A 26864-nucleotide genomic window follows, 5' to 3' on the forward strand; every position below is an offset into this window, starting at 1 on the left:
TCTGGGCCACCCGAGCAGATATTGACGTGAAGCACACCGGCTGCGCCGACCCCGCGTCGTCACGTGCGTCAACAGTCTGATAACGTCGCCGTTGCTTGCTGGGCTCGGTCTCAGAGCTGATTGGTCGCTGAGTGGATCGCTGGTGAGAGCGCTTGCTGTCGCTTCAGAAGACCAGGTGTTTGGTTTCCCGCAAAAGGTGTTTGATTTCCTTGTTCAGGTGTTTGATTTTCCGCAGAACGGGTGTTCAGATGTTCAGATGTTCCATTCCCCACGGGAGAACTTTCATGTGTTTGTCTCAAGTGAACAATGTCATCTAAAGTAACCTGACAGCTGAAACAATGGCTTCATAACGAGGATACGAAGGAACGCACAGATGCACTAGCCATTGAAAAATTGCCTTCATTTTTATAAAGATCATACCATACCATCATATCATATCCATCATACCATACAGCTCTTGGGTATAGTACAGGCATCATCATCGTTATGGTACACATCGTATAAACATCTTGATCGAGCGACATCGTGATCTTTAACAAATGTTTCGCGGATGAAATAACGCTCTGATTTTCATCTTTGTCTTGCACGTTGGTATTTACACAACGTTTCGGCCAGTAAAATATTTTGTCTTCGTCAGGTGTTACTGAGTCCAGAAAAGTCTCAACTTTTGAGGTTGTTTGGCTTTTAGCTATGTGCGTGCCACAGGCCGAATTCTCTGCATGGCATTGTTGGGATTTAACAATATTCCTCTGATCGCGAGTCCAGTGCTCTACCAACTGAACTAACCGAGAAGGGCAATGCCAGTTGGTACAGCACTGAACGTGCAATCAGAACGCCATGGCTGAAATCCCAGCAATTCTTTTCCTGTTAGGTCAGTTGGTAGAGCAATGAATTCGCAATCAGAGGTCCCGGTTCAAATTCCAGAAGCTCCATAGAAATTCCGGTTGTGACGCGTGCGACGCTGATAGCCAAACATCATCTACTCCTTCTCCAGGCTCCATCATACTCCTTCTCCAGGCTCCATCATACTCCTTCTCCAGGCTCCATCATACTCCTTCTCCAGACTCCATCATAATCCTTCTCCAGACTCCATCATACTCCTTCTCCAGACTCCATCATACTCCTTCTCCGGCTCCATCATACTCCTTTTCCAGACACCATCATACTCCTTCTCCAGGCTCCATCATACTCCTTCTCCAGACTCCACATACTCCTTCTCCAGGCTCCATCATACTCCCTCTCCAGACTCGACAACACCTGGCTACAGGCGGACAGCGTACTAGCCAAAACGTTGTGCAAACATTAACGTACCAGACGGAGGCGACAATCCGATCTTCCGTAAAACTGAAGCGAAGGTGTATTACATCACGACCACACCCTTCTTCAGTCTGTGTTTAATGTCGACATCAATCATTTGGTCTGGCCTGGTTTAGCCTACTTCCTACTTCTTAGGCGACGTATGGGACATAATTGTTTCGTCATTTTAAATGACAGTCATGGAGTTTGTCAGGCTGCTGCAGTGAATGCAAACCTACCATGAACTAGGGCCCCATATCCACAGCTGCGTGTAATCACACAACCGCATGCGCTTGAAACGCAGCTTAACGCTTCGCCAGTGCTGAGTTAAGTTGGGTATTCCATTAAACAGGTAAACCGTGTCCTTGGAAACAAGAGTAGACACCCATCTTCTATTGCAGAGTGTGTTCCGTGGCAAACCAGTAAGCGTGTCATTCTACACAGCTGCTATGGAGCTGTGTCGGCAGCGATACAAGAACCCACTATTCGATCTTGACTAGTGATGACCTGTCATGGTGCAGGTGAGCTGTTCACTGATGAGTGATGGCATGATGTGGTGCAGGTGAGCTGTTCACTGATGAGTGGTGACTAGTCCTGGTGCAAATCGCTGTTCACTGATGAGTGTGACTAGTCCTGGTGCAAACGACTGTTTATTGATGAGTGGTGACTAGTGCTGGTGCAAACAACTGTTCACTGATGAGTGGTGACTAGTCCTGACGCAAACAACTATTCATGGCTGAGTGGTGACTAGTCCTGGTGCAAACAACTGTTCACTGATGAGTGGTGACTAGTCCTGGTGCAAACAACTGTTCACTGATGAGTGGTGACTAGTCCTGGTGCAAACAACTGTTCACTGATGAGTGGCGACTAGTCCTGGTGCAAACAACTGTTCAGTGAGGCGACAAATGACCTGTCCTGGTGCAGGTGAGCTGTTCCACTGATGAGTGGTGACTAGTCCTGGTGCAAACAACTGTTCAGTGATGAGTGGTGACTAGTCCTGGTGCAAACAACTGTTCACTGATGAGTGGTGACTAGTCCTGGTGCAAACAACTGTTCAGTGAGGCGACAGATGACCTGTCCTAGGGCAAGTGACGTGACCTCTGAGACGAGTGATGACCTGATCCGGGGCAGGTGAGATGGCCACCGAGACTGGTGATGATCTATTATCGTGCAGGAACTTCTGGCAAAATGTCAACTGAGGTAAGCAACGACCTGGTCTGGTGCAAGTATGCCGTTTTGGGGTTTGCTTTTTGTAAGCTTTTCGCTGTGACAGGTGGTGAGCTGACGTTGTAAATCAGAATGGTCCTTTCAAGCTGTTGCCCAATCCCTGAACTCTCAAACAGATGTTCACACGCCGTGACGCTTTGGTCCCGGTGCCGGTGCCGGTCCCGGTGAGTCAATGACCGTGATAAAAAACAAAAGAAAATAAGTGAGATAAGCAAGACAAGATAGGCAAGAGTCAGATCACTCACGCGCACGCGGCTGCTCCTCTCAGGGAGCACCTGCAGGCCGACGACGTGTACGTGCTCGGTGACAGCCGCACCGAGACCCCCGGTCCTGGACGGGACCTGGCTCTGCTGGCCGCCTGCAACCACACCGTGTTCGACTACGGCACCTACGGCTTCTTCGGAGCCTTCCTCGCAGGTCAGAGCAAGTGCGTCGTCAGAGTGTCAAGTATCTCTGATCCCTTAAATACTATAGGTGTAGAACTTTTGATGTACTCTTGGGGAGCACTTACCAGTCGTACATTTACCATCAGCATCGCTGGTTTTTACTTACAGAAGAAATCTGGGGCGCATTCAGCAGAGATATCTAGTGTGATTCGTATTCATAGATGGACTGTTGTGCGATAGTCCCGACCTTAAGACCTGCGCTTGAGCGTGCAGAAATGGCCTTGGTCAGCTGTACGTGCTGCGGCATGAACACATGCTCAGCATTAACTCGTGTTCAGCATTAACTCGTGCTCACGGCTACTCCGTGTCCAATCATGTTGTGACCTAACAGTGATGTATGATCATCACATATTGATCTTGTCCACCGGTTAACGCTCGCACTGGCATGCATCGACCAGTGATTTGTCTTACCAGTGCCACCAGCCAGTAATACTCTTCCATCAGTCGCTCGCTCGTCAGTGGCATGTTTTCACCACTGTCACGTATCCGCCAGTGACGTGTACTCACTGCGGTGCCGTGTTCCCGCCCGCAGGCGGCGACATGATCCTGGCGGACGGGTTTGCTGAGCTGGAGCACGAAATTGTGACCGAGCTGCGTGTGGGCGGTATCAATGCCACGTTTCTGGACCCCAACGGCGTGCTACTGCCCCACTGTGTGCTCTGCACGTGACGTTAGGCTGTTGTTCCACTGTGTGTTCTGCACGTGACGTTAAGCTGTTGTTCCACTGTGTGTTCTGCACGTGACGTTAGGCTGCTGCCTCACTGTGTGTTCTGCACGTGACGTTAGGCTGCTGCTCCACTGTGTGTTCTGCACGTGACGTTAGGCTGCTGCCCCACTGTGTGTTCTGCACGTGACGTTAGGCTGCTGCTCCACTGTGTGTTCTGCAGGTGACGTTAGGCTGCTGCCCCACTGTGTGTTCTGCACGTGACGTTAGGCTGCTGCTCCACTGTGTGTTCTGCACGTGACGTTAGGCTGCTGCTCCACTGTGTGTTCTGCACGTGACGTTAGGCTGCTGCCTCACTGTGCGCTCTGCACGTGACGTTAGGCTGCTGCTCCACTGTGTGTTCTGCACGTGACGTTAGGCTGCTGCTCCACTGTGTGTTCTGCACGTGACGTTAGGCTGCTGCCTCACTGTGCGCTCTGCACGTGACGTTGGGCTGCTGCCCCACTGTGTGTTCTGCACGTGACGTTAGGCTGCTGCCCCACTGTGTGTTCTGCACGTGACGTTAGGCTGCTGCCTCACTGTGCGCTCTGCACGTGACATCAGACTCCTGTGTCATGCAGGGATCTCCGCAGACGAAGAGAGAAGTACCAATAATTGTCATGACACTTGCCTTCAGCTGACAACCCGGGTCCGCGTGCCGAAAAACACCAGTGTGCAAACTTGTACCTCGGAACCTGCGTTGTCAACTGGCTGGTTCGAAACATACCAGTGACGACTTTTGGACAGCATTCGATGATGTGCCGACGGCGGAAAGCCGTCATGCCCGCATGTTTTGCTGAAATGGGTTGCACTCATTAATAATATATTTGAGCTGGATGAGCAAATGGCTGGCAGTGTAAATGGGGGCGGCGCGAATAGGTGGCTGTGGGTGGGTGCAATGTCTCCGATTCTGAGGCGAGCGCACGCATTCTCCAAGCGGTCTTTTCGGCGTCGAGATGGCCAGGGCGTGATGTCAGGATTAATGTCACGAGGTTGTGTCCCAGTGGTGTTCGTCCAATGTCGTACCCAAACACGCTTTGTCAGTGTGCGAATAGAAGACTATAGATGTGTAATCAAAAGAGGTGTGCGTTGTTTGTATGGCTGAGAGAGCTTTTTTGGCCAATTGGTCAGCCCTGGTCATTCCCCATGATGGCTCTATGGCCTGAATTCATCAACATTGTAGGTTCCATTAACACTGTAGGTCCATGCCCGGTGTGTGTAAGAGGTCATAGAGATCGACATTGGCGGGCAGGTGGTGGTTTAAGTCAAGGCAATGAGCGGCTGTGGAACTGCCTGGGAATTGGAACTGCTTGGTATTGTTCTCATGTGACTATTTCGTTGTATGTGTTGCAACGCAACAAGAAAAGCATATAATTCTGCCAATGATACAGAGGTGCCATCAAGTAACCGCTCATTTCTGGAGTAATATGTGTCACGAAGTACTGCACACCTCATGCGAGTGTCAACCTTTAAGCTCTCAGTGCAAATAAAGCGGCAGCTTTTTATCCCATATTGTTCCTAGCCCAGCCTCCAGCCGAGTGCAGCCGTACGACTGTGACGTCAGAGTCTGTCCCCGAGGCGAGACAAACACTCCCGTCCCGGGGAAGACGCCCCCCCCCCCTCCCCCCCCTCCCCCCCCCCCGGGAAGGTCGCCTGGTGGGCACGGAGGTGCGATCCGACGTTCTCGTGAAACGTTCACAAAAACCCACAGATTGCAAATATGTACCTGCTGCTGTACCAGCGCTGTACCGTTCTTCGCGCCAACCAGTCAGTCGATGCAGCCAATTTCAGACATCCGCTCTTCATTCTCACTTCATACCACATCATCGCTACGCCCCTTTTATTGGCCGGGGCGAAGGAACCTGCAGCAGCCATGAGTTGTCCACCTAGTGCGCCACCTATGCCGAGCTCCCCATATGCAAAGTACTTATCTGAGCTGCTACCTATGACGTCACAAGTGGCTACGTTATACGCAAGGTGCTATCGAACGAGCCGTAGGAGCTGTTGCGGCGCACCTATCTATGACGTCATAGGTTGCTGCTTGCGAACGTGGTAATGGGAAACGCGGTCCTGCCCCCGTCCGAGCGCACGCACCTACGCATCGGGTGGGAGGTCAACGTGAAGTTCAGCTATTCGCTACTAGACGGCAGCGCGACAGCCGGCTGCTGGAGCGATCCAAGCGGTCGCTGTCATTATCTCCTGCGTGTAATCCACATACGTCATGGAGGCCAATGAGGCATGATGCGCAGCACGATCGACGTGTATGTCAGCAGAAGGCCACGTCATGGGATGCGCGTGTGGTTCTTCGACGATAGAGTGGCATGTGAGCTTCGAGTATTTTCGAAGCCAGTATTTGATGTGAGTTGAGACCCGCGAAACCAGCGTCAGGGATGCCATAGGGGAGGAGTAGCCGACAGTAGTCCTCACCACCGAAGGAGATCCCAAGGTAGGTGACCTTGGCAGTCGTCACCTCTTGCCCTTCAGCACGACACGGAAGTCTTACGTCACGCATCTCACGTCGATATACCTTTAATTTTACGTCACTGAGCAGCAAAGTGTGTACAGTGCACGTCGCTTGTGAGGATGCTAAGCTTCTGGTGGGCTTCCACCTTCTGAGCCTTGCCATGAGGCAGCCACACCTGCAAAGATATCACCCATTGACACACCCCTCTCTGCACCGTCATGTGTAACTTTTACACGCCTCTTAAAATCGCGATGAAACGGATGTCCGTTTCGGGCTTCACATCAATCTATTGGCTTGTTAAGCCACGAGCTTCTTCCCGTTTGAATAAGCTAGAATGGCAGCGCAAGACGACTCATTTACTGGATCCAACAGTTCCATTTTCTAACTGATGAATGACGCCACATCTTCAGCATATTTCGCCGCCGGCATAGGCAACAGCTCCTAAGCGATGGCTGTTTGTTTCATCAAGCCGACGTCATCCAAAACCAGACAGAACACGACCATCTCGGACCTCAACTTGGCCAAGTATCGATGCGCATGACTGCTAGCGTTACACCCAGCGCAGGGCTGCCCACCGTACGGTAGTACAGCAGGTTCTGGTACAGCCTCAGGTCTCTCTTAGGGGCGTCAGCGGACAGCGAAGCCGCGTGGCTGTCTGCACCGGTGTCCGCTGACGACCCCAGGAATGAATGGCCTGAAGCTGTAACAGGGCCTGCCGCACTACCGGACAGCTGGCCGGCCGGTGTCTTGCATGTGAGTAAAATCAGGGACCTTGAAAATGTGAGTAAAGCCAGGGACCTTGATATAACGCTGGATACCATACTAAACTTCGCTGCATATGTCTCTGACATAGTAAGTAGGGGCAGTCGAGCACTTTCTTTCCAAGTCGGTACCGGCTGGTCAAAATTCAACCGAAGCGCTGGGATGGCTCCGTGTGTGCAAATGCGCGATCGGTTTAGAAAACCGCAGCGTGGTCTGGACGAGGGGGGGGGGAGCAATTCCCACATAGAGCGGCTCGGTCGAGTGCAGCACAGGTGTTTTGTTTGATTACTTACTCAAGCATTCTCCGGGCAAATAGCTTCTCTTCCTTATGACAGCCTTCTGCTTCATTTCAAAACTCCATCCTGAGCAGCACGAATTCATTTCGAAACCCCATCCTGAGCAGCACGAATTCATTTCAAAACCCCATCCTGAGCAGCACGGATTCGTTTCAAAACCCCATCCTGGGCAGCACGAAGAGTGCAACACGACTTACTCCTTCTGAGAAACCTCTTCCAAGGTAAACTAGACTCAAATCTTGCTCAGCTGTTTCCCCTTGCTTGTGCTGCCTCGATCAACCGACCCGAACCGAACCCCGCACCCGAACTCCGCTCGCTGTACCTCGCGCTCGTGTGTAAACAGCACAGAGCGGTCTGTTTTGGAGGCTGCCAGGCATTGGGGACACTCTTAGCGAGCGACAATAGTGCGGATACTTGCATGACAGTTTCACTATTTTTAGGGGTCAAGTGATCGACTGTATGTTTGAACTCGGTAGTTTCCTCAGTCATCTTTTAGATTTTATCTGCTCATTATGTTCATACTACTGTGCGCTTTGTATTTATTGTCTTTCGTTCAAGTGATTTCGCTTGGTGGTGGAGTGCTGCTCTGTTGGCGACAAAAGAAAATAAACGAAATGAATAAAATCCTGCAGATCCCTTGCATGTATTTTCACGTATTTCTCATTGTAACTAATGAATATATTAAGCCAGTCTGCAAACAGCTACCAGTTTTTGACCAGAGAACCCCTGGATCGGGACAACAAATAGACTGTAATACGCGGTATCTTTTAATTGTTACGTGGTTGGCCTTAAGGCAGAAGGGTAAATAGATGAGGCAGTAGTAATGCCCCTATTTCTTGCAGAAAAGAACAAGAGAATGGCAACAAATGCGCGTGGATATTTCGGCAACATGCCTTCATCGAAATATCAACGCATCTATATCTCCACTCTCTTGGTTTTCTACGAGGAATAAGGCTATTACCACCGCCTCATCATATGCATAATGTTTCTCGCAAATGCACTTAGCAACTTACGTAATTCAGGTGGGTAAATCTATAACGTCTTCGGTACTATGATACCTACGTAAAGGGAAAATCAGTGACTTTTCGCCGCGGACGTGACCGCCCAACTCGAGCCTCAACTCCGCACTCCAGCTCCAGCATTTCCGACTCGGAATAGTCAGTTCAGTCTAAACCCGATGCTTCACAAGAACACCTATCACTTCAACAGTGTTCGGAGAAGTTTGACTGGCGCCGTCAAGCAAATTATGGCTGCCCGAAATCGATGGGCTGTTTCTTACGCAGATGACGTCAAGAATGTGATGGCATCTACGCCAGCTGTGGCGCGTTCGTTTTGATTTCCGAGACATCCTACTGATCTATTTGCTTCGTCGTTTTGGTGAAAGGACTCACATTCATGGGCTCGTATTTGCGCAATCCTGGTGTTCAAGACTTTGCTTAGGGGTTTTAAGTTCTCAGCATGAGATTAGACAAATTTTGAAATGCCGTTCATCTGATCACACATGACCATATAGAAAGTATAAAAACTTGAAAAGCACGTTAAACTTGCCAGCTGGTGTAAGCTAAGCGACGTGTCATTTTTTTTCTTCATAAACCGGAGCAATTTGGTATAGCACTGGTTTGGAAACTGTGGTGAATGGATCGGACTTTTCCTATGGTAAAGCCAGGGAAGTAGTTTCGCGAAATGGAGATGGGGAGACTGAGCGGTGTAAAATGATGGAAGCTGCACAAGACTAGTCAACACACGGGTCTCTCCCCGGAAGTGACCCACTTTCTTCTCAAAGTTTGGGGGGGGGGTTTGAGTCCTCTCATCTGAATAGGAAGCTATATCCCTGGTTAAAGCTCAACAATGGAAACGGAAACAAAGAATTCGTGGTTTTTCAATTTGACGTGGCCAACTCAAGCTTTCGTGATTTCACGGGGCCGCAGAATGTGAGATTTGTGGCCTCCAGGCTGCAGCACTGACCCCGTCCCCGGTTGCGAAATTGTGGACAAACTTGGCGGAGCATGGGGAGGGCGGTGAACACTAAACCTCATTGCATTTTGTCGTGTTGTCCTTGTATTCGAGCCCCAGTATTCGTACATTTCCTCATGCTGGCCGGCGTGGTGGAAGACTGGGAGCCTACGTCACACCACTTGTCCGAGCCAGCTTGTGCTGCCAGGGGTTACGAATCGCAGCAGCTTTGAGAATGAAGTTCTGATTTTTGCCACTAGATGGCGCGATTGGACCGTCGCTGTTCTCCGTGGTTCTCCGTCACTGGTGCCCTGCCATACAAGTGATAACCAGGACAAACGCACCTGACTTCAATGGGGCATGCGCGAGGGTGAGGGCGAACGAGAGAATAGAGAGGGCTGTGGAGCTTGACTAAGTAGAAATTGAAAGTGGACAGTAGTAACAGCCTTATTCTTCGGAGAAAAACCAGGATAGAGGTAATGTTGGGCTGATATTTCGGCACATGCCTTTATCGAAACAATAGCATATCACCGCTCGCAAATGTGCTGACCAGCTTATGTAACTTAGTAGAAATTTAGCTAAAACAAAAATTTATCTTGATAAGGTAATATTCAAGACAATACGATAAAATGTTATATAACACACAATAAATCAATGAATACATGCGAAGTGATATTCACATACAGTTATGAGCAGTCAAATTCAGAGTAAAGTGGCTTTGTGCAGCCGTAGCAGCTGCCGGTGGCCACTTCTTTGAGTGCAGCTCCGCAAAAGTAATGTTTTATCCTCCCGATTTACTCAAGCGCCTTTCGCAACAGAAAAAAACAGCCATTTCATAAAATAACACGGTGCCAAAAACGTTCCTTTCCGCCAACCAATTCTAAAAAAATATTTAAAAGCCATGCCCGGCATGGTCGTTTGCGATTCTGACTCCAGTGTCATGCAATACCACAAATGACGTCATTTCAGCTTGAGTCGCCACACGGCCTGCTATCTGTTACTCCTTGAGCATCCTGTCAGTTCACATCAGTTGGCCTAAGTGCCGGCGTTACAGGAGATCAGCATGTGTCTAATGCATAAAAAAAATAAACTTGAATGCGTCAGCACTCACACCTAGATGCGCTGCACAACCGCGGAGCGTGTGCTTTAGTTGACAATGGGATGTACGTACAAAATCATGACATGCGTGCTGATAGTTAGGCATGACTTTGTACCTGTGCAGGTTATATGTAGTGTGTATGTAGTTACGTGTGTACAAAGCCATCTGTGTGCAGATGGCAGGCTAGGTAAGGGAACGTGCATTTTTCGCGGCTGTTTCTGATACGAGGCAGACAGGTTATGAGAATGACGTAGTTTGCGGTTGGTGTTATCGTTGCCCAAAGAGTAACACCAATGATTTAAATCACCTGAACGGTCGACCTCTTGCCCTGTGTTTTTTTTTTAGATTTTATCACACTGGTCGAGGTGGGCGATGAGAAACAACCGCACTGTGCAACTGGAAAGTCTTAAAGTCACGTCAGGTGTTGGCATATACCAGTAGACCTGAAAATAGCACCGGTCACAAGAGAAAGCTAAATGGTTAATGACCTTCGGCAAAACGGTGTTATGCGGGGGTTGCCGAACATGGAAAAGAGCGATCAAAGTACCGTGGCAGCGGTCGGTGGCACACCTGACAGCGTCGGTGGCAAACCTGACAGCGTCGGTGGCACACCTGACATGCAAGCTTCACGACAGCGTAGAATCCGTGGGCGCACTTAAGTCTGAACTTTTCTCTTTGGGTTCTACCCGACACTTGAACGGCTGATATCGGAAGGCCGAGCTCAGCTGACGACTTTCGCCGCAAAGCGGAGGAATGACTTTTATTCCTCCCACTCGCATGTCATCCTGGAGGAGCCACGCGCACAATGCCACGTTTCAGGCGGTCTCCGGGGAACATCGTGTGTAACATACCTAAGCTATGGGTCAGACGTAAGCAGCAAGCATGCGGCCGAGGCGACGCCGGGTAACGCTGGCAGCAAGCCGCGGCGCACGATGTTCTCGAGCATTCTCAGCGGAGAGAAAAAAACACAACCTGCGGTGTCCGATGTTCTCAAGCATTCCCAGCGGAGCACGAAGCACAAGCTGCGGCGCCTGATGTTCTCGAACATTCTCAGCGGAGCACAAAGCACAAGTTGCGGTGCCTAATGTTCTCGAGCATTCTCGGTGGAGAAAAAACACAAACTGCGGTGTTCGACGTTCTCCAGCATAATCAGTGGAGCACAAAGCTTTAGGCCGAAGACCGGTGATAACCGGTTGAATGTAGAGTGCTAGATAATTGCAAGCGATGTTGTGCAACAATGTTCCTGAACCTGCTCCCTGAAATCAGCCCATAATGATGCTTTGTGACTGAAATAATTTCTCAGCGGTTCTTGCTGCGCGTTGTCTGATCTCTTGAACCACCCAGTACGGGTGTGAAGAAGCTGGAGTTTCCCGAGAGCGGTGGCGTGGTCCACAACATTAGAGTGGCGGCTCAAGGCTTTAAGTATTAGCAATGCAACCGCACGCACAGAAACACGCACAGTAATGTTTTATCACGCCGGCGAGCGAGCACTATGTATGAACCATAACAGTTCCCTCCCTCGCCGGTGAGGAGAGATATCCACCCCTGATATTCGCGGGAACTGTCACGCCCTGGGGCTCTTGGGTAAGCTTGAGCCTACCAAAATTGGAGACACTTTGCCACTGGGTGGCTCACGACAGCGCATGAAAAGAAACCGCTCACAGTGCATTTGAGCACTTCCAAACATGAGGAAAAACTCTCAAACCCCTTGGTGGAAGTCCCACAAAGCGTTCTCCTGAGACAGCACAAGAACGGTGGATAACAATAGTGCCAGGAAGTATGGCGGGCCTAATGCTTCACGTTTTGTTTCAGACAGTTGCAAGATAGGCTTGATTATAAGTTTGGTGCCAAAAAAGGTCCCAGATACTGTCAGATAATAGGCCAGCTACGACAATTTTTCTGAATCCCTGCAAAGCGGTTCGTACCGTTTTGGTCACGTTCACATTCCAATGGTATCAAATGTCCGATTGTTGAATACCTTTGTGGTACGAGACGACCGCAGAATGGGGGCCCGAGGCGCACAAATCGCTTGAAGTATGATGCTGAACACTTCAGAGTTAAGCTGGGTGAACAACCTGCCTATTTCATGTAAAACTAGGATAGTGTCATATAATAACATGGTAAGCCTAGTTTGTTCAAAAAACGATTTGATATTTGCTTGTATAGACAGGTAGCGCTCATCGCCATGGGCCGTAGCACGTTTACCACTCCTCGCTCCCAAAGGGCAAGGTTGACCTGACCAAGAACACTGGCTGATCTAAAGGTTAAATTGACGAAGGAGAACACTAGCTGATCTAAAGGTTAATTTGACCAAGGAGAACACTGGCTGATCTAAAGGTTAATTTGACCAAGGAAAACACTGGCTAATCTAAAGGTTATTTGACCAAGGAGAACACTGGCTGATCTAAAGGTTAATTTGACCAAGGAGAACACTGGCTGATCTAAAGGTTAATATGACCAAGGAGAACACTGGTTGATCTAAAGGAGGCATGATGGACACATTGGCGTTGCTGAAATATCATGCTGTCCACCAAATTTTCGTTCCGTGGCTCCAGCAAAACCAGGGAACAAAAATGGTGTTTTGATTTGTCATATATGTGCCATGCTGCGAACTACTGAAGCTCACTTAACCCCTATTCCCTCTTCCCTATCGCATATCACATATCCCGCATCCCATATCCTCTATACCATATCCACTGATCACATATTCCGTATCCCCTGTCGAATATACCCTATCTCTATATCCCATTCCCTATCTCCTTTCCCTATCCCTATCCCCTACCCGCCTACCCATCCTCTATCCTATCGCATGGCTCGCGAGCTGAACGCCTCTGTCCGGCGAGCGTGCCTATCCCCTCGCCAAATCTGTGCTCGGGTACAGATCATGATCCATCGCCGGAGTGTGAGGAGAGACCCATGACAATTAATTCTCCCGTGATATGCGTAGAACACCGACTGCGCACACGGCTTTCTGTGAGCATGGTTTGTTCGTGTGATGTGTCAGACATGGTCTGTGTGGCATGAACCTGCGAGGCATAGTCGCTGGCCCAAATCATGTGTGCAAACGTTTTCCATGCATGACTGCAATATCGTTTACAGCTTGGGCGTGCTCGGGCCTTTTTGAGTTATCGATCATGGATGTCACAACCAGGGTGCCGCGCAGTATGGGGGTCATTTGGATTACATATGTTGCACTGTAATTCTAACTATTTCCGGCTATTGACAAGGGAATGCACGTAGCCACTATTAGCTCATATGCTAGTCATGCGCAATTACTCGCTCATTACTTCCCAAAGATGAGAATTTCCTTGTGATCTGACACAAGCAGGCCGCCTCGGAAGATCCTGCGTCAGAAGTAACCTGCGCGAACATACACTGAGGAAAGAACGCAGATCAACGCCGATGAATTCCGTCTCTAGAATCAAAAGTTTCGGGAAGAGTAAGGTGACGCAGATTCTGAGAATCACTGGTTCTCCGGATCGGAGTCGCATTACTCTGTGGCAGGTATAGGCTGGACAGCACGACTCGAATGAAGCCTCTCTGTGTCAAACGGCGCTTTATTATCATGGGAATACCGCTTGGTACGTTTTTAAGGAATGCAACTGCGGAGGATTAGGCTATTTTGCAACACCAGAAGGCATCACGTAACGCATAGCAGCATGCACAAGTGATACCGGCCTTAACGTCATTTTCATAAAAAAACAAACCGCGTGCATCCACCAACAATTGTCTTGACGCCTCCAGCCAAGAAGCACCACTTGTCATGGCCTTTGAAATTGATGGGCACGTGATTGCATGACACTTTGAAATTGATGGGTTCGTGATTGCATGACACTTTGAAATTGATGGATTCGTGATTGCATGACACTTTGAAATTGATGGGTTCGTGATTGCATGACGCTTTGAAGTTGATGGGTTCGTGATTGCATGACACTTTGAAATTGATGGGATCGTAATTGCATGACACTTTCGAGCATTAAACTATAAGTACGACGTTGTGTGTCGATTCGTGCAGTCATGTCCGAGGCGAGTAATTTGAAATTTGATTGCCACGACATCTCGTATCGTAGCACTGATTCAAACCTACAACGAATCGCTGAATCATAGAGTTCTTGATTGCAATGTTTCATGCCATGCCGTACGAAAATTGTTCGCGAACGCTATCGATTGGAAATGAAACACGGAACCGTTATGGCATAATTGTGAACGGTGAAGCTTTCATCGTCCAGGCTACCACCCCTCTGTACCTGTGCGTTGCGGAACCTGCCCAAACCGTTGTGGGCATGCCAAAGTTATTTGGCTGTGTCGGCTCAGGTCGAGTCACACACTCCAATTCAACTGAATTGAAATTCTATGATTCGTTCCAGTACTACATGTATCTTGTTAGAGGATTTTGTAGTATCTTTCGTTTCAGCCCACCTTGCGATTTTTCATGTAGATGTAAATGGAAAAGTTAAACCGACCGGGAACGCCTTTGCTGACATCTTCATAAACTGTTGCAAGGGACGATTGCTCATTTAATTAGTAACCAGAACTTTTCTTGCCCCGCCCCCTTCCCTCTCCAAAATTATCTCGCCCCATCCCCCTCCCCTGTCCGAACTTGTCTTGCCGCGCCCCCTCCCCTCTCCCAATTTGTCTTGCCCCGCCCCCTCCCCTCTCCGAACTTCTCTCGCCCCGTTCCCCTCCCCTCCCCCAAATTCTCCTGCCCCGCCCCCTCCCCTCTGCGAAATTCTCTCGCCTCGATCCCCTCCCCGCTCATTGGATACGTGCCCGCCCCATTCGCCCGCTCTGTGGATCAGTGGCTGTGATCTTTCCAGGCAAAAGCAGCTAAATGCGTCATGAAATGAAGCCTGCGTAGTGATGCTGGCACAAATGAAGATCCGAAAACACCCACAGTTGATCCGAGAACACCCACTTTTGCAAAAATACGAAGATCGTCTGCCTTCCAAACACTATGGTGGACACCGTCAAGCATTTTGGCCAACTCAAGCAGCGGACACGCCTCTGGCTACGCGGAGCCGACAACGACAGCGGACACGCCTCTGGCTACGCGGAGCCAGCATCGACAGCGGACACTAACGACATGTTCGATTGTCGTCTCGTGCCGCCTCACTGCTGAGCCGGGAGGCTCGGCTAACGAAGAAGAAGAGTCAATAGGCCTGAGAAGTGAGACGGCATTCAGCGCGGCTTTTGTTGGCTCGGCTGCACGCTGCACGACCGGCGCCGGTCGAAATGGACGCGGGAGTGGAACGGCTGAATAGAATGACGCGGCGTGACCCCGTCTGACACTCTTGGGTCAGTCTGTCATGGCATGCATCGCGTGAAGGTTGACTTCAATTTGCTGGCCGCACGCCGTTGTGCTTAGACTCTTATTCCCTGCAGCCTTTGCAGATTTAGCGTTCTAGTTCTCGCTACGGTTCTATCACATGCCACGACTGCAAGCTTCTTTACGCTTCACGCTTTTTACGCTTACGCTTCTAGCTCCACGATTGCTTCATGCTCACTGGCAATGGTGACTTTACGGACCCTGTTCCGCGTCATGAGACTAACTGGATTACCGTTTGTTACGTCACAACAGACCGCTAAGACCACGTGGAGCGTTGGATGATAATTGTGTGAGTGTCTGTGCATTATTCACGATTCAGTTGGCCGGTCAAATTAGGATGGCCACGCGTGTGTGTGCGCGGCCTTCCGAGTCCACCTCAGGCAGCTATCCTGTGCTGCGACCGCACGACGGCCACACTGTGCAGCTGTGGTTGGGAAATGGCACGGGAAAAGTTTGGAAAAAGGTATTTTAGCGACAGATGTTCCATGTAACGGGGACAGCCGCGCTTCTAGGAGCAATAACCGACCGATCAGCTGACTGGAGCGCTGGTCTCTCTCTCTCTCTCTCTCTCTCTTACTCCTCTCATCTCTCTCTCTCTCTTCTCCTCTCTCTCTCTTCTCTCTCTCTCTCTCTCTCTCTCTCTCTCTCTCTCTCTCTTCCCATCTCTCTCATCTCTCTCTTCCTACTCTCTTCTTCTCTCTCTCTCCTCTCTCTTCTCTCTTTTCTCTCTCCCTCCTCTCTCTCTCTCTCTCTTCTCTCTCTCTCTCTCCTCTCTCTCTCTCTCTTCTCTCCCTCTCTCTCTCTCTCTCTATCTCTCTCCCTCTCTTCTCTCTCTCTCTCTCTCCTCTCTCTCTCTCTCTCGCTCTCTCTTCTCTATTCTCTCTCTCTCTCTTCCTTCTCTCTCTATCTCTCTCTCTCTCTCTTGTACTAAAAACGCTCGGTGAAGTATCTCCCGATTTCTTGGTCATGTTGGCAGCGTCCAACTTCCTTCATTGGTCCAGTTTCCGATTGCCGCGCTCTGTTGACTCTGGGCTGCAGTCTGCAGCCAGCAGATATGTCGGGTAGTCCAGTGAATCCAGATGAACGTAGCTGCCACCTCCACTGCAAATATTAGTTGTACTGAATACATAAGAGAAAGGCGTTTTAAAATGACACTAACGACTTGAATGCTGGTCAGTTTGGTCAGTTCATTATGCGTTCCGACTCGCACCAAATGCAAGTGCCGTTTGGAAAGAACAATTCGTTCTTCTTGAAACTCAAACTCAATCAGACAAGCATATTGCATACTACATATGCGCACGCCACGTTACCTGCCACGGCCATTGTGTTATTTCTAAGCCATGGAGACCGTTCGTTTTGCCTTGGCCTCACATGTTGCCACGAACTGTCATGGCCAGTAGGTCATCGGCCGGCCTGAGGCTGCGGCCTGGTCACGGCGTCATTCGGCTCCCTTGTGACGTCATCGTGGTTGCCTGTGACCATTCACGATCGATCGGTGACCCGGGCTGCACTCATCGCTGCGTAACCGTGACCTTTGGTTGCTGTAGGGTCCCCCTGAGCTGAGAACTGCTCTTTCAGGGCGCAACGATAGGCAATAACAGGCGTATCGGTGGTCTCGGTATCAGTGACGTTATCACTCAGCTGGCAGCAGGCGCTTCCGCGTCCCTGGGAGTAATTGTCTATGTATCTGTTTAAAATGTGACGCACCTGAGAAATCACATCGTAGGCACTGGGAAGGGGCGTTACCATAAATACCAAATACGCGAATAATGATTTTGAAAAATCCGTTTTTTGGCTCGGCATTAATCCGTCCCTAATGATGACGGGTGTTTACACGAGCCTACCGTCAAAACTTAAAACCTAAGTCGGTCAGCCTCGTAATTCTTGTCAGGCTCAAAAGCTCGGGCTGCTATCAAGCCGAATATCCCGTAGCGAAACAAAATACCCCTACCCCGCGACGGAACGTCCCGTAGCAGAACTCAAGGCTGTAATTGTAGCCGGATAAAGTGAACAGACAAGTCAGGTGGTAATTGGATGTTGCGCAGCCGCGCTGGGGTGATGATTGCCTCAATCACCTCCGCGTGATTTGGCTGACGTTAAGCCTTGGTGTTAGGAGTTGCCAGTCAGCGTCACTTATCGTAAAGCAGTCCATCACCACTCCTGTTGGCACGTCCTAGGTCGCCTGCACCACACCTGCACTACACCTGCACTTCTTATGCACTGCATCTGTACTACGTCTGCACTGCCCCGCACTACACCTGCACTTCGTCTGCACCACGTTTGCACTACACCTACACTATTGGTGTACTACTCCCGCACTACATCTGCACTACACCTGCACTACGTCTGTATTATTCCCGAACTACACCTGCACTATGCCTGTACTGCTCCCGCACTACACCTGCACTACGTCTGCACTACGTCTGCACTACGCCTGTACTACACCTGCACTACGTCTGTTCTACTCCAGCACTATACCTGCACTACGTCTGCACTAAGCCTGTATTATGCTTGCCCTACGTTTGCACTACGTCTGCACTAGACCTGCACTATGTCTGCGCTACATCTGCACTTAGCCTGTACTACGCCTGTGCGACACCTGCACCACGCCTGCACTACACTTTACCTACGCCTCGCCTGTAATATCAATGCAGTGTCACTGCACTGATGGCAACTTGGCACTGCGATCGAACCCTCTCGACGTGTCCCGCTGGGAACATAGTTATGAAAAGCATCATATCTACTATGCGTATGTGTCGTTAATAGAAACAGATAGCAGACGGCGATAAACAAGTTCGTCGTCAGAATCTGGCACCAAACGGCGCAAAGCAAGAAAACGAACCTTTCTGCGAAACATTAAGTCGTCCAAGTCTATGGCTATCCCTACAGTTATGCATTGTGCACCGCTTGTTCTTTGCAATGGAGCTTTGGTTTACCAAGCATGCATTTGGCTTGCAGGAGGTATTTTGGATTTAGTTTGGTTTTGGTTTGGAGTTACGCCGCACCGTCCGGCTCAGAGAAACGGGTTTGAAATTCATTACATGCACGACAATACCCGAAAAATATCTCGGGGTCCCAGGGTTTTTGTGCTATTCTTCTATTAACCCTTCGGTTGCTACCACTACTATTCTACTAATTCGTCTACTCGCTCCGCGTGGGCGCAATCGTATAAAATAAATCAGAGGCCAAACCACATAGTTTTGCAAATCCATACACTTTTCTCAATTATTGTCGTTTTCACGAGCTTTCTTGGTGGTACAAACCCAGCAACGGCATGGACATCATCGGCATCGGCAAACCTAGCAACGGTGGACATCAGGTGGTCACGCTGAGGGTCAAGGTCACCTCCAAAGAGACCCGGGCACAAAACTCCACAAATGTTGTTAGCGGCGTGCGGAATTCGTCTAGTTGGATGCAAGCAAGACTAATTTAAATGCAGGCTGCCAGATCTGTCTCTTCCGCATCTGCAATGCTGCCTTCACTGCTAATGCGTGGTTGCCCTTACATCCCGAGCCATCACATCTTGACCTGCCGGCAGAATTACCTTGCCCGAGGCGCTGGGTTGACCGCCATCCGGCTCGATGCGGTTGGTCAGTCCTGGGCGAGGGGAGGAGCATCAGGCAGTAGAGCCGAAGGCGCATGTGCAACAAAATGAAAACCGATCTTTTTGGCACCAAAAACGGCTGAACTTTGCCGCGCAGTCTGTCGGCGCACGCCCCCCCCCCCCCCCCCCCCCCCGCCAACTCAACCCGACGTTCGTGGGTAAACAGCACCTGTTTGCGCGCGAACGCCACCTGTTTGCGCGCGCTGCGCCGGCGCGCGGCCGACGAAGGCTCAACATGGGAGAATTGGGCCCTAATCACTGCGTGCTCCGGCCATATGCTGACAGAACGCTGGGCACGGCCAACTTCGTGTCCACCGACGCGTGGCGGCGTGCCGCCGATGGGGGGGGGGGGGGGGGAGAAAGGCGGCACGGTTGTTTCCGAGTCATCGCTCCCGAGTCCGCTGGCGAGGGCGGCGCGTGCGGTCAGGAGCCGGGGAGCGCGCGCGAGGTGAAGCGCACGGTTTTGTTGAGAGGGGGGCGAAGGGGTGATCCTCAAGTCACTGCGCCCGCGTGCGGCTGTGGAAATCGAGGACGTCGCATAGCTCCCGGACTGTGGCGAGGCTTCAGTGCCCGTATTTTTCTCGAACATGGCATGGAGCTTAAAACGTGTGCACTCAGCCACGGAAACAGTAGACGGAGTAAAACGATCCGAGCCGTTTTCACACCCCAAATGATGGTGGATGATGGCTTCATTTTACGTGATTTAGCCGCTGTGTTAACCCTTGACCTCGCCAGCATCACTCACTGGTGACTCGCGCCGCAGGAGGGACACGCGTCTCGCTGCCCGGAAGCCGCGCGAGGGCCGTGACAGACACGGAGGTGTTTATGCAGGGGCGAGGCGGCTTCTGAGCTTTACGTGACCGTGGCCCAGTTTTAATGTTAGGCCCTTGGTTTTTGGGATCACCATTCGCCATGGCTTGCATTGAGTTGCGGGGCATTCTGAGCCTCACTGACAATTTATTCAAACACAAAAGACGGAAAATATTTGCACGTGCTTGCTATTTGCACGTGCTTGAACATTTGCACGTGCTTTCTCCAGCACGCATTCATGATTTAGTAAACCTCTGTTTCTGTACAGAATGTTTTAAGAACGCGTTATCACGTTATTTGTACAATTCATCTGCGGGTTTCTTCTTGTCGTTCTTTATTTGAGAAGCAGCAGCTGCAGTTTTAAAAAGCGTACTGAAACAACGCAGAGCATTTGCTCATGCACTTGGCTGCACCTCAAGCTATCTCCCCGGACGATTCCAGCAGTAGGATGTGCGCGAGGTCTCATCAGCGCTCACTAGGCCTCTGACCTCGGTGCCAGGGTCGCGCCCGTGCCCGCATTTCTCCCGAAACTGATGCAGGTTATTGCGAAGCTATTCCGAGCCTGTTTGTGGTCGTCGGCGTTCTGTCTCCATCTTCCATGTGGTGGACCTTAGACCCGCAGGCTACGTTTAGTTTGATGCATGGCAGCCCGTAGATGTCAGCGACGTCGCTTCATTGAAGTGGCGGCACGCATAATTTGCATATTCCATTCACGGGTCGAACGCTGTATTGTTTCAGTTGATGAATTCGCCGTCAGATGGCAGCTCGTGCGCCATCCGGGCACATGTTTACTTAATGTCCGCATCACGCTCAGAGGTAATCGACCATTTAAACACAGCAATTTGGTCATTCCCGCATTTTTCACGCCTCATTTTTGCGCGCGAGATTCATCTCGCCAGGCCGCCGCCGCCGCCGTGTGTCACTACGGGCCGTTTTGTGCAGAAATCGATCGTGATTTAGCACGTACGCGACCGGGCGGAGCAGTTCCGATTATTCGGATAATTGGCAACGCTGTAAAAAGCCCTCGCCGGCGATCGTGCTGCGTCGCCCCGTAATTACCACAGGGGGCTTTTTGCGAGCGAACGGGGGCTGAATGAAGTAGTCCCGTGTGCTGGCTCCGGCGAGAGGAGGAAGAAAGTGCTTACTTGGCAGGTGCCGGCGGGTAATGTCCGAGTAAATAGACAGACCAGCGTGCAAGGCGGTGATTTGGTCGCAGCGGAGGAGTAATGGCAGCCTCCCGGATGTAGCGTTGGACTCTGGTTTGGGACGTTTCCCATCTGGAGATGTCTTCAAGCCTGTTTTTGTGGTGCACGGATGTGTCATGCGAGCTGTGTGTCTAAAGTGAGGGATGCAGAAGCGGAATGCTGATCACGTCACTAAAAACGAAAAGCGCATATGGCGGAATGCGTATTCGGGCGAGGCAGTGCTGTTACTTCAAAAAAAGAATGGCATGAGAGATGTATGCGCCAAGGAAAAGGGAGAGAGAGTGGGGTGGGAGTGAGAGTGAGAGACGAGACATTGGGGAAAACAAAAACGCAAATCTGTTCCAAAACAAACGTCTTCCCTCTCCATCTCCCGTGTCTCTTCCTCTCGTTCTTTTTCTGCCATCGTTCTCTCCCACTCCTCCTATCTCTACCCCCTCATCTCCTCGCTCTCTAATTCCTTTCCACCTTGGTTTCCCACGCACGGGGCGACCCGCGTCCTCCGTACCATCTCGGAGGACGCGGGTCGCCCCGCACGGGACCTGTATCCCATCTCGGCGCGGGGGACCCCCGCCAGGTCACACCGCTCCACAGGTGTATTAATCTGACCTGATAAAATTACCTCACAGCGGGCCTGCGGTGACGGAATGTCCTAAGTGATTTCACACAGCGCACCAAGCGGGCCTCTGCCAGAGGCCCTGGCGCGAGGCGCGGTGGAAATATGTCGCGATCGTTGTCTGGGAAAGCTGGGAGGCGGCCAGGTGGGAGATGGAGGAACTCCAGCGTGATCGTTCCCCTAAGAACACCCGACGGCTGGAACACAGCCATCGATGAGTTGCCGATGATGACGTCATCAAGCGCGGGGTGGCCGAGACGCGTGCCAAGTATTTGGGGGGGGGGGGGGGAATGGTGCGCTCGGCGCATATTTGCTAACCTAAAAACAATCATCCATCCCTTTTGCCCGCGCATAAGAGTACCCAAGTGTCTTCAACCCATGGCGCCAGCAGGACCCACCCTGCCCATCGTCTCCTGCTGACATGATCTCCCCGGTCCACCCCCCCCCCCCCCCCTCCGGTCCAAACCGGTGCGCCTTTGCCGCTGTCAGGTTTCGGAGATCTGGAAGGCATGACATCCCCGACCAAGCACGGTCCGCCGCACGGCGGCCAAGGCGCTACCAAACTCGGTCGTGACCGGTGTCCTCGAGCATCTGATTGGGCGTGCGACAGTGGCTGCTGCTCCCCGCTGGGCCAGAGTCTATCCAATCACATCTGCAACATTACAAGACTGCAAGCTATTGTTCGAGGACCGCGACAGGCTGGGGCCGCAGGGGCGGAGGAAGTGCCTGCGGCGCGCGCTGATGAGAGAGATCGGCGTCCAGGCGAGCGGATGGAATACGCGATGAGTCTCGGGATGCGCGTGTGAGTTTGCAGGGGCTTTTGTCTGGCTCTTGTGCGTAATTAAGACCACGCCTGGGGAGTTTTGCTCCTCGTTTTCAGCTGTCTGGTCAGCTACATGAGGTCCATTTAAATGATGCCATGTTGAGTGCTGCTAAATGATTTCCACGTTAAGCAAATGTGTTTTGCACAAGGTTGCTGAGCTCTGGCAACTCTTAGGTTCAGATTTCAGCTCGTAAAAAATCGTTTTTTCATACTTATGCTGTGGGGCTTAAGAGCTGTGGGGCTCTCTCTTATTCCCCCCCCCCCCCCCCCAGCCCCACCCCATCCCTTTCTTCCCATCCTTTTTCAGTTTTTGCGAGTTACCGCGTCCCCGATTTTACATGTATCCACTGGCAATGATTCGCTCATTACAAGGTTTTCCGCACAGGGAATCCTAGGCATCAGCTAAATTTCGAGTTTCGTGTCACAACTGATTCCACTCAGTACGGGCACGCTAGCAGATGGGAAGGACTAGCACGCCCTTAGTCCAAACCGCAGCAAAAGGGAGCGCCATCGACGGAGCCCCCATGCTTCATTACCCGTTGAAGTTTGAATGCCCTGCGCCGTTCCCCGCGGTGGCTTGTTTGTCGCCCCCTGTCGTTTTCCCACGCTCCCTGACCGCCGCCGGTGGGGTTTGATCGTCGTCCACGCTGCCGGCTTTTGTTCCTCGCGCCGCGCGACCCCCGGCCCTGCTGATTTGTCGCTCCGGTTGTCCGCGGCCTTGTTCGAGTCCGGGAGGTCACGCGCTATCAAACGCCTTGCCGAAGTCCAGGAGGTCGCCGCGGCGTGTGTGTGCGGAAGCCTGGCAATTATCGCACAAGTGGAGGAGCCCGCGGAAAACAAACACGTGGTCAGGGCAAACGTCAGGGGCGTCAGACGAAATGGCGTAGCTCGTTGTAGGCCGTGAAATATTCCTATTGGGCATCGCGAAAAACTAAATACTGTACATAGTGCAAAATCGCAGATGAATTGCACTACTGCTAGAAATCATGCTTGATTTGGCAATGGAATACGTCGACGATTTTGGTGGGTGGGCCTACAACGTTGGCGTCAGTCAAGCGCACCAGAGCCTCATGTTTTTTTTGTGCTACCTGTTTCCCAGTCGTGAATTCCTGCAGGTTGTAAGGGCGGCTTGGTGTGGGCTGGGAGGGCGAGTAGTATTGATTGTATCTAGAGATGACGTGCGTCGAGTACCTGGGAAATATCGATAATAGTGCCGGTTTGACAAAGGTGAGTCCCCTGTATAAGTACAGTGGGCCTCACTGAGCGAAGGCTGTCATACGGCAGAACTCTGTCTTTTTCACTGACGTTGTCTTCTGTCCGCCCACGAATCCAGGCAAGGTTGGGGCGTGAGCGAGACAGCGTTACTCTGTGAAATGACGTCAGGAAGCGATGCAATCAGATAAGGCTATGTGGACATGAGAGGCACGCATTACACGATAGCATCGCATCTCCGGCGTGAGCTACAAAGAGGTGGGACGGTAGCATCTTCTAATAACGGCCGATATTAATCACGACACCGATGGCGGCTGCCCTATCTAAGAGACCGCCATCGTTACGTTATTCATTAATTCCGACTTCGTTATCGGCTACCATCGCGCCGTGATGGAATTATGAAAAATGAACGGTTCACTGAAGCCCACCCATCACTTTGCCTACCATTGTTTGGACCCGACGGACCTCCGCGCGGAGCAAAGTTTTGTAGTCCGACATGAACGTGATGTTAATGTGCGAGGTTTATCACTTCGTATGGCGCAGTTTGACACCCACATTGTCCGACACAGATGATACACGCTAACGTCTTTCAGTCTTTTGCGCCTTTGACGGCAGTTAAGTGGGTAGCCAACATCTGACGCTCATGGCTCTTGTTTTTTAAGCTCGTTTGACTGATGAGTGAGCACGTGCGCGAGGACTGTTTGGAAAGAAACGCAATTAAGACCAACGCAAGACAAGTGAAACGAATCCCTAGCACACCTCATCCGCCCCCCCCCCCCCCCCCCAATTAACGAAATCTACGTCTAGTTCCATTGTTCTGAAAATGAATGTCGTACATGCAGCGCCTACTCATGTTGCGATCGTACGTTGTACCAATTCAAATTTTTTGTTGGATGCCCACGTGGGAATGATACTTCATCCACCTTCAAGTGGCATTGTGGTTACGCAGGTGTGATCTTGAACCGTATCAGGTCACGCGCGTGTTGTGTAAGACGTCCTTATTAGCTGAACACATCTGTTAAAACCTGTCGGCATTTTGTGCGTTCCCTTCGAGCCCGATGTGAAATATGTCCACGAAAATTGACCACTCTGTCGATACCCTTAGGCGCGCCCCTAAAAAATCTTAATGGCCGGAAACAATTACGGACGGCGCCCGAGAATCGCGCGCTTTCTCAGCCGAACGCACCTAAAGCGGGTGCGTTCGACTCTCGGCATCCCCGGGATGGCCAGTTCCCACATTCATTCTCGCGCATGTCAACCAGGCCGTATTAGGCCGGTGCGGACGATTTTTATCATAGCCCGTGATTAATGGCCTCCGTATTTCACCGGTAAAAGCTTTTGTGGCGGCTGCCTTCTGTCCTAGAGTGGGAACAACCGCGCCAGCTACCTACCGATCGGAGATCGTTTGGCCAAGAGTAAGACGCCGGCCGGGAGCATTGTGCGTCGATTGGGTCGACCGGACGGCGCGGGCGGTCTCCCCACGGTAGCGAGTCCGACGGTGCCGCGCTCTCGCCAGCGCAGAGCGCCGCCGCCGCGTCCGGCCGCGTCCACGACGACCCGGTCGGATTACCGCTGAAAGGAGACGTCCACTGACAAAGTCCCGCGACTGGCGCGGCGGCACGCACCGGGCGAGGTCCAGTGTGGGAGCTTCGCCGGGCTGGACGGGGGTGTCGCCAAGGGGTGTGACAGAGAGGTGTCACCGAGGGGTGTCACCGAGGGGTGCCATCGAGGGGTGTCACCGAGGGATGTCACCGAGTGGTGTTACCGAGAGGTGCCACCGAGGGGCTTCACCGAGAGGCGTCACCGAGGGGTGTCACCGAGAGGTGTCACCGAGGGGTGCCATCGAGTGGTGTCACCGAGTGGTGTCACCGAGAGGTGCCACCGAAGGATGCCACCGAGGGGCGTCACCGAGGGGTGCCACCGAGGGGGTGTCACCGAGACGTGAGCAGGTGCGGCGCGGCGGTGTCGGCTCAGCGGGGTCCGGGTGCAGGTGCGGGCCTTTCCGTGCGATCCGCCGGCGTCCCACGGAGACGCCGGCATTGGGAGCGGCGGCATGGGGTGACGATCGGCGGGGGTTAGCTGTTGCTGTTGTGACGGCGGGTGACGCGGATGGCCGGTCCGTATTCGTCAGAGGGGCTGCTGCGCTTTTGTCCGCCGCGGGCAGCGCGGAGTGGGCGGCGTTTGGGCATTGTCGCCGAAAAAATGCACTTCATATGACCTGATCTGATTAATAAGCAGATAGGTGCACTTCGACATTGTTTGGAGTGGTCAAATGTGTTGAGAGGGGCATCTCAGCAAACGCATGACTTCTTAATTCCCGGCAGGCCAGTCCTAGTGAATTGCCCGTAACGTCATATTTCAGCTGGTCCGTAAATTATTCAACACATTTTCAGGGCGGTTAACAGGTTTGGCAAGAGAACGAGCTACGTGTGTAAGCTTTTCGCGTTTCTTTATTTCCGATCTCCTCTCTTCTTATCTACTGTCTTCTCCTCTCCTCTCCTTTCCTCTCCTTTCCTCTCCTCTCCTCTCTTCTCCTCTCCTCTCCTCTCCTCTCCTCTCCTCTCCTCTCCTCTCCTCTCCCCTCCTTTCCTCTCCTCTCCCTCTCCTCTCTTCCCCTCTTATTTTTTTCCTTTCTTTTTTCTCTCCTCTACCTCTCTCATCTCTGCTCCCCTTTGCTGGCCTCTCCTCTTCCTTGCTTTCCACTCCTCTCTAAGCTTTTCACATTTCTTCATCTCTAATCTGCTCTCCTCTGCTCTACTGTCTTCTCCTCTCCTGCCCTCTCTTTTTCTCTCCTCCTCTCCCTTTGCTCCTCTCCCCACGAGGTGTGAGAACGCGTCCTAATTAATTGCCGCGCCGCGCCGCCGTCGCCGCCGGCGCGCCACGGCCGCCGCTCCATTACAGATTGTTTTCCGAACCAGTTGCGGCCGCCGATGACTGCTGCGTTCTCACGAGAGACCCACCGATCGGCGCCCGTCTAATAATACGCCAGCGTGGGAGGCGCCGCCTGAGAACCACCCTGAGACGC

The 26864-nt window shown here is 51.6% G+C and overlaps 1 protein-coding gene across 1 annotated transcript; it reads left to right on the forward strand.

Annotated features, from left to right (window-relative positions):
* The first annotated feature begins 1496 nt into the window (after positions 1–1496).
* Positions 1497–4851, forward strand: LOC119104671 (galactoside alpha-(1,2)-fucosyltransferase 1-like). Its single transcript, XM_037228390.1, has 4 exons — positions 1497–1501; positions 1764–1817; positions 2792–2940; positions 3502–4851. The coding sequence occupies exons 1-4, from the start codon at positions 1497–1499 to the stop codon at positions 3636–3638; spliced, it is 345 nt and encodes a 114-aa protein (XP_037084285.1). The 3' UTR covers positions 3639–4851.
* The last annotated feature ends 22013 nt before the right edge of the window (positions 4852–26864 follow it).

The sequence above is a fragment of the Pollicipes pollicipes genome, unplaced genomic scaffold (genome assembly GCF_011947565.3).
Source record: "Pollicipes pollicipes isolate AB1234 unplaced genomic scaffold, Ppol_2.1 Scaffold_6052;HRSCAF=7182_pilon_pilon_pilon, whole genome shotgun sequence".
NCBI classification, from domain to species: domain Eukaryota; kingdom Metazoa; phylum Arthropoda; class Thecostraca; order Pollicipedomorpha; family Pollicipedidae; genus Pollicipes; species Pollicipes pollicipes.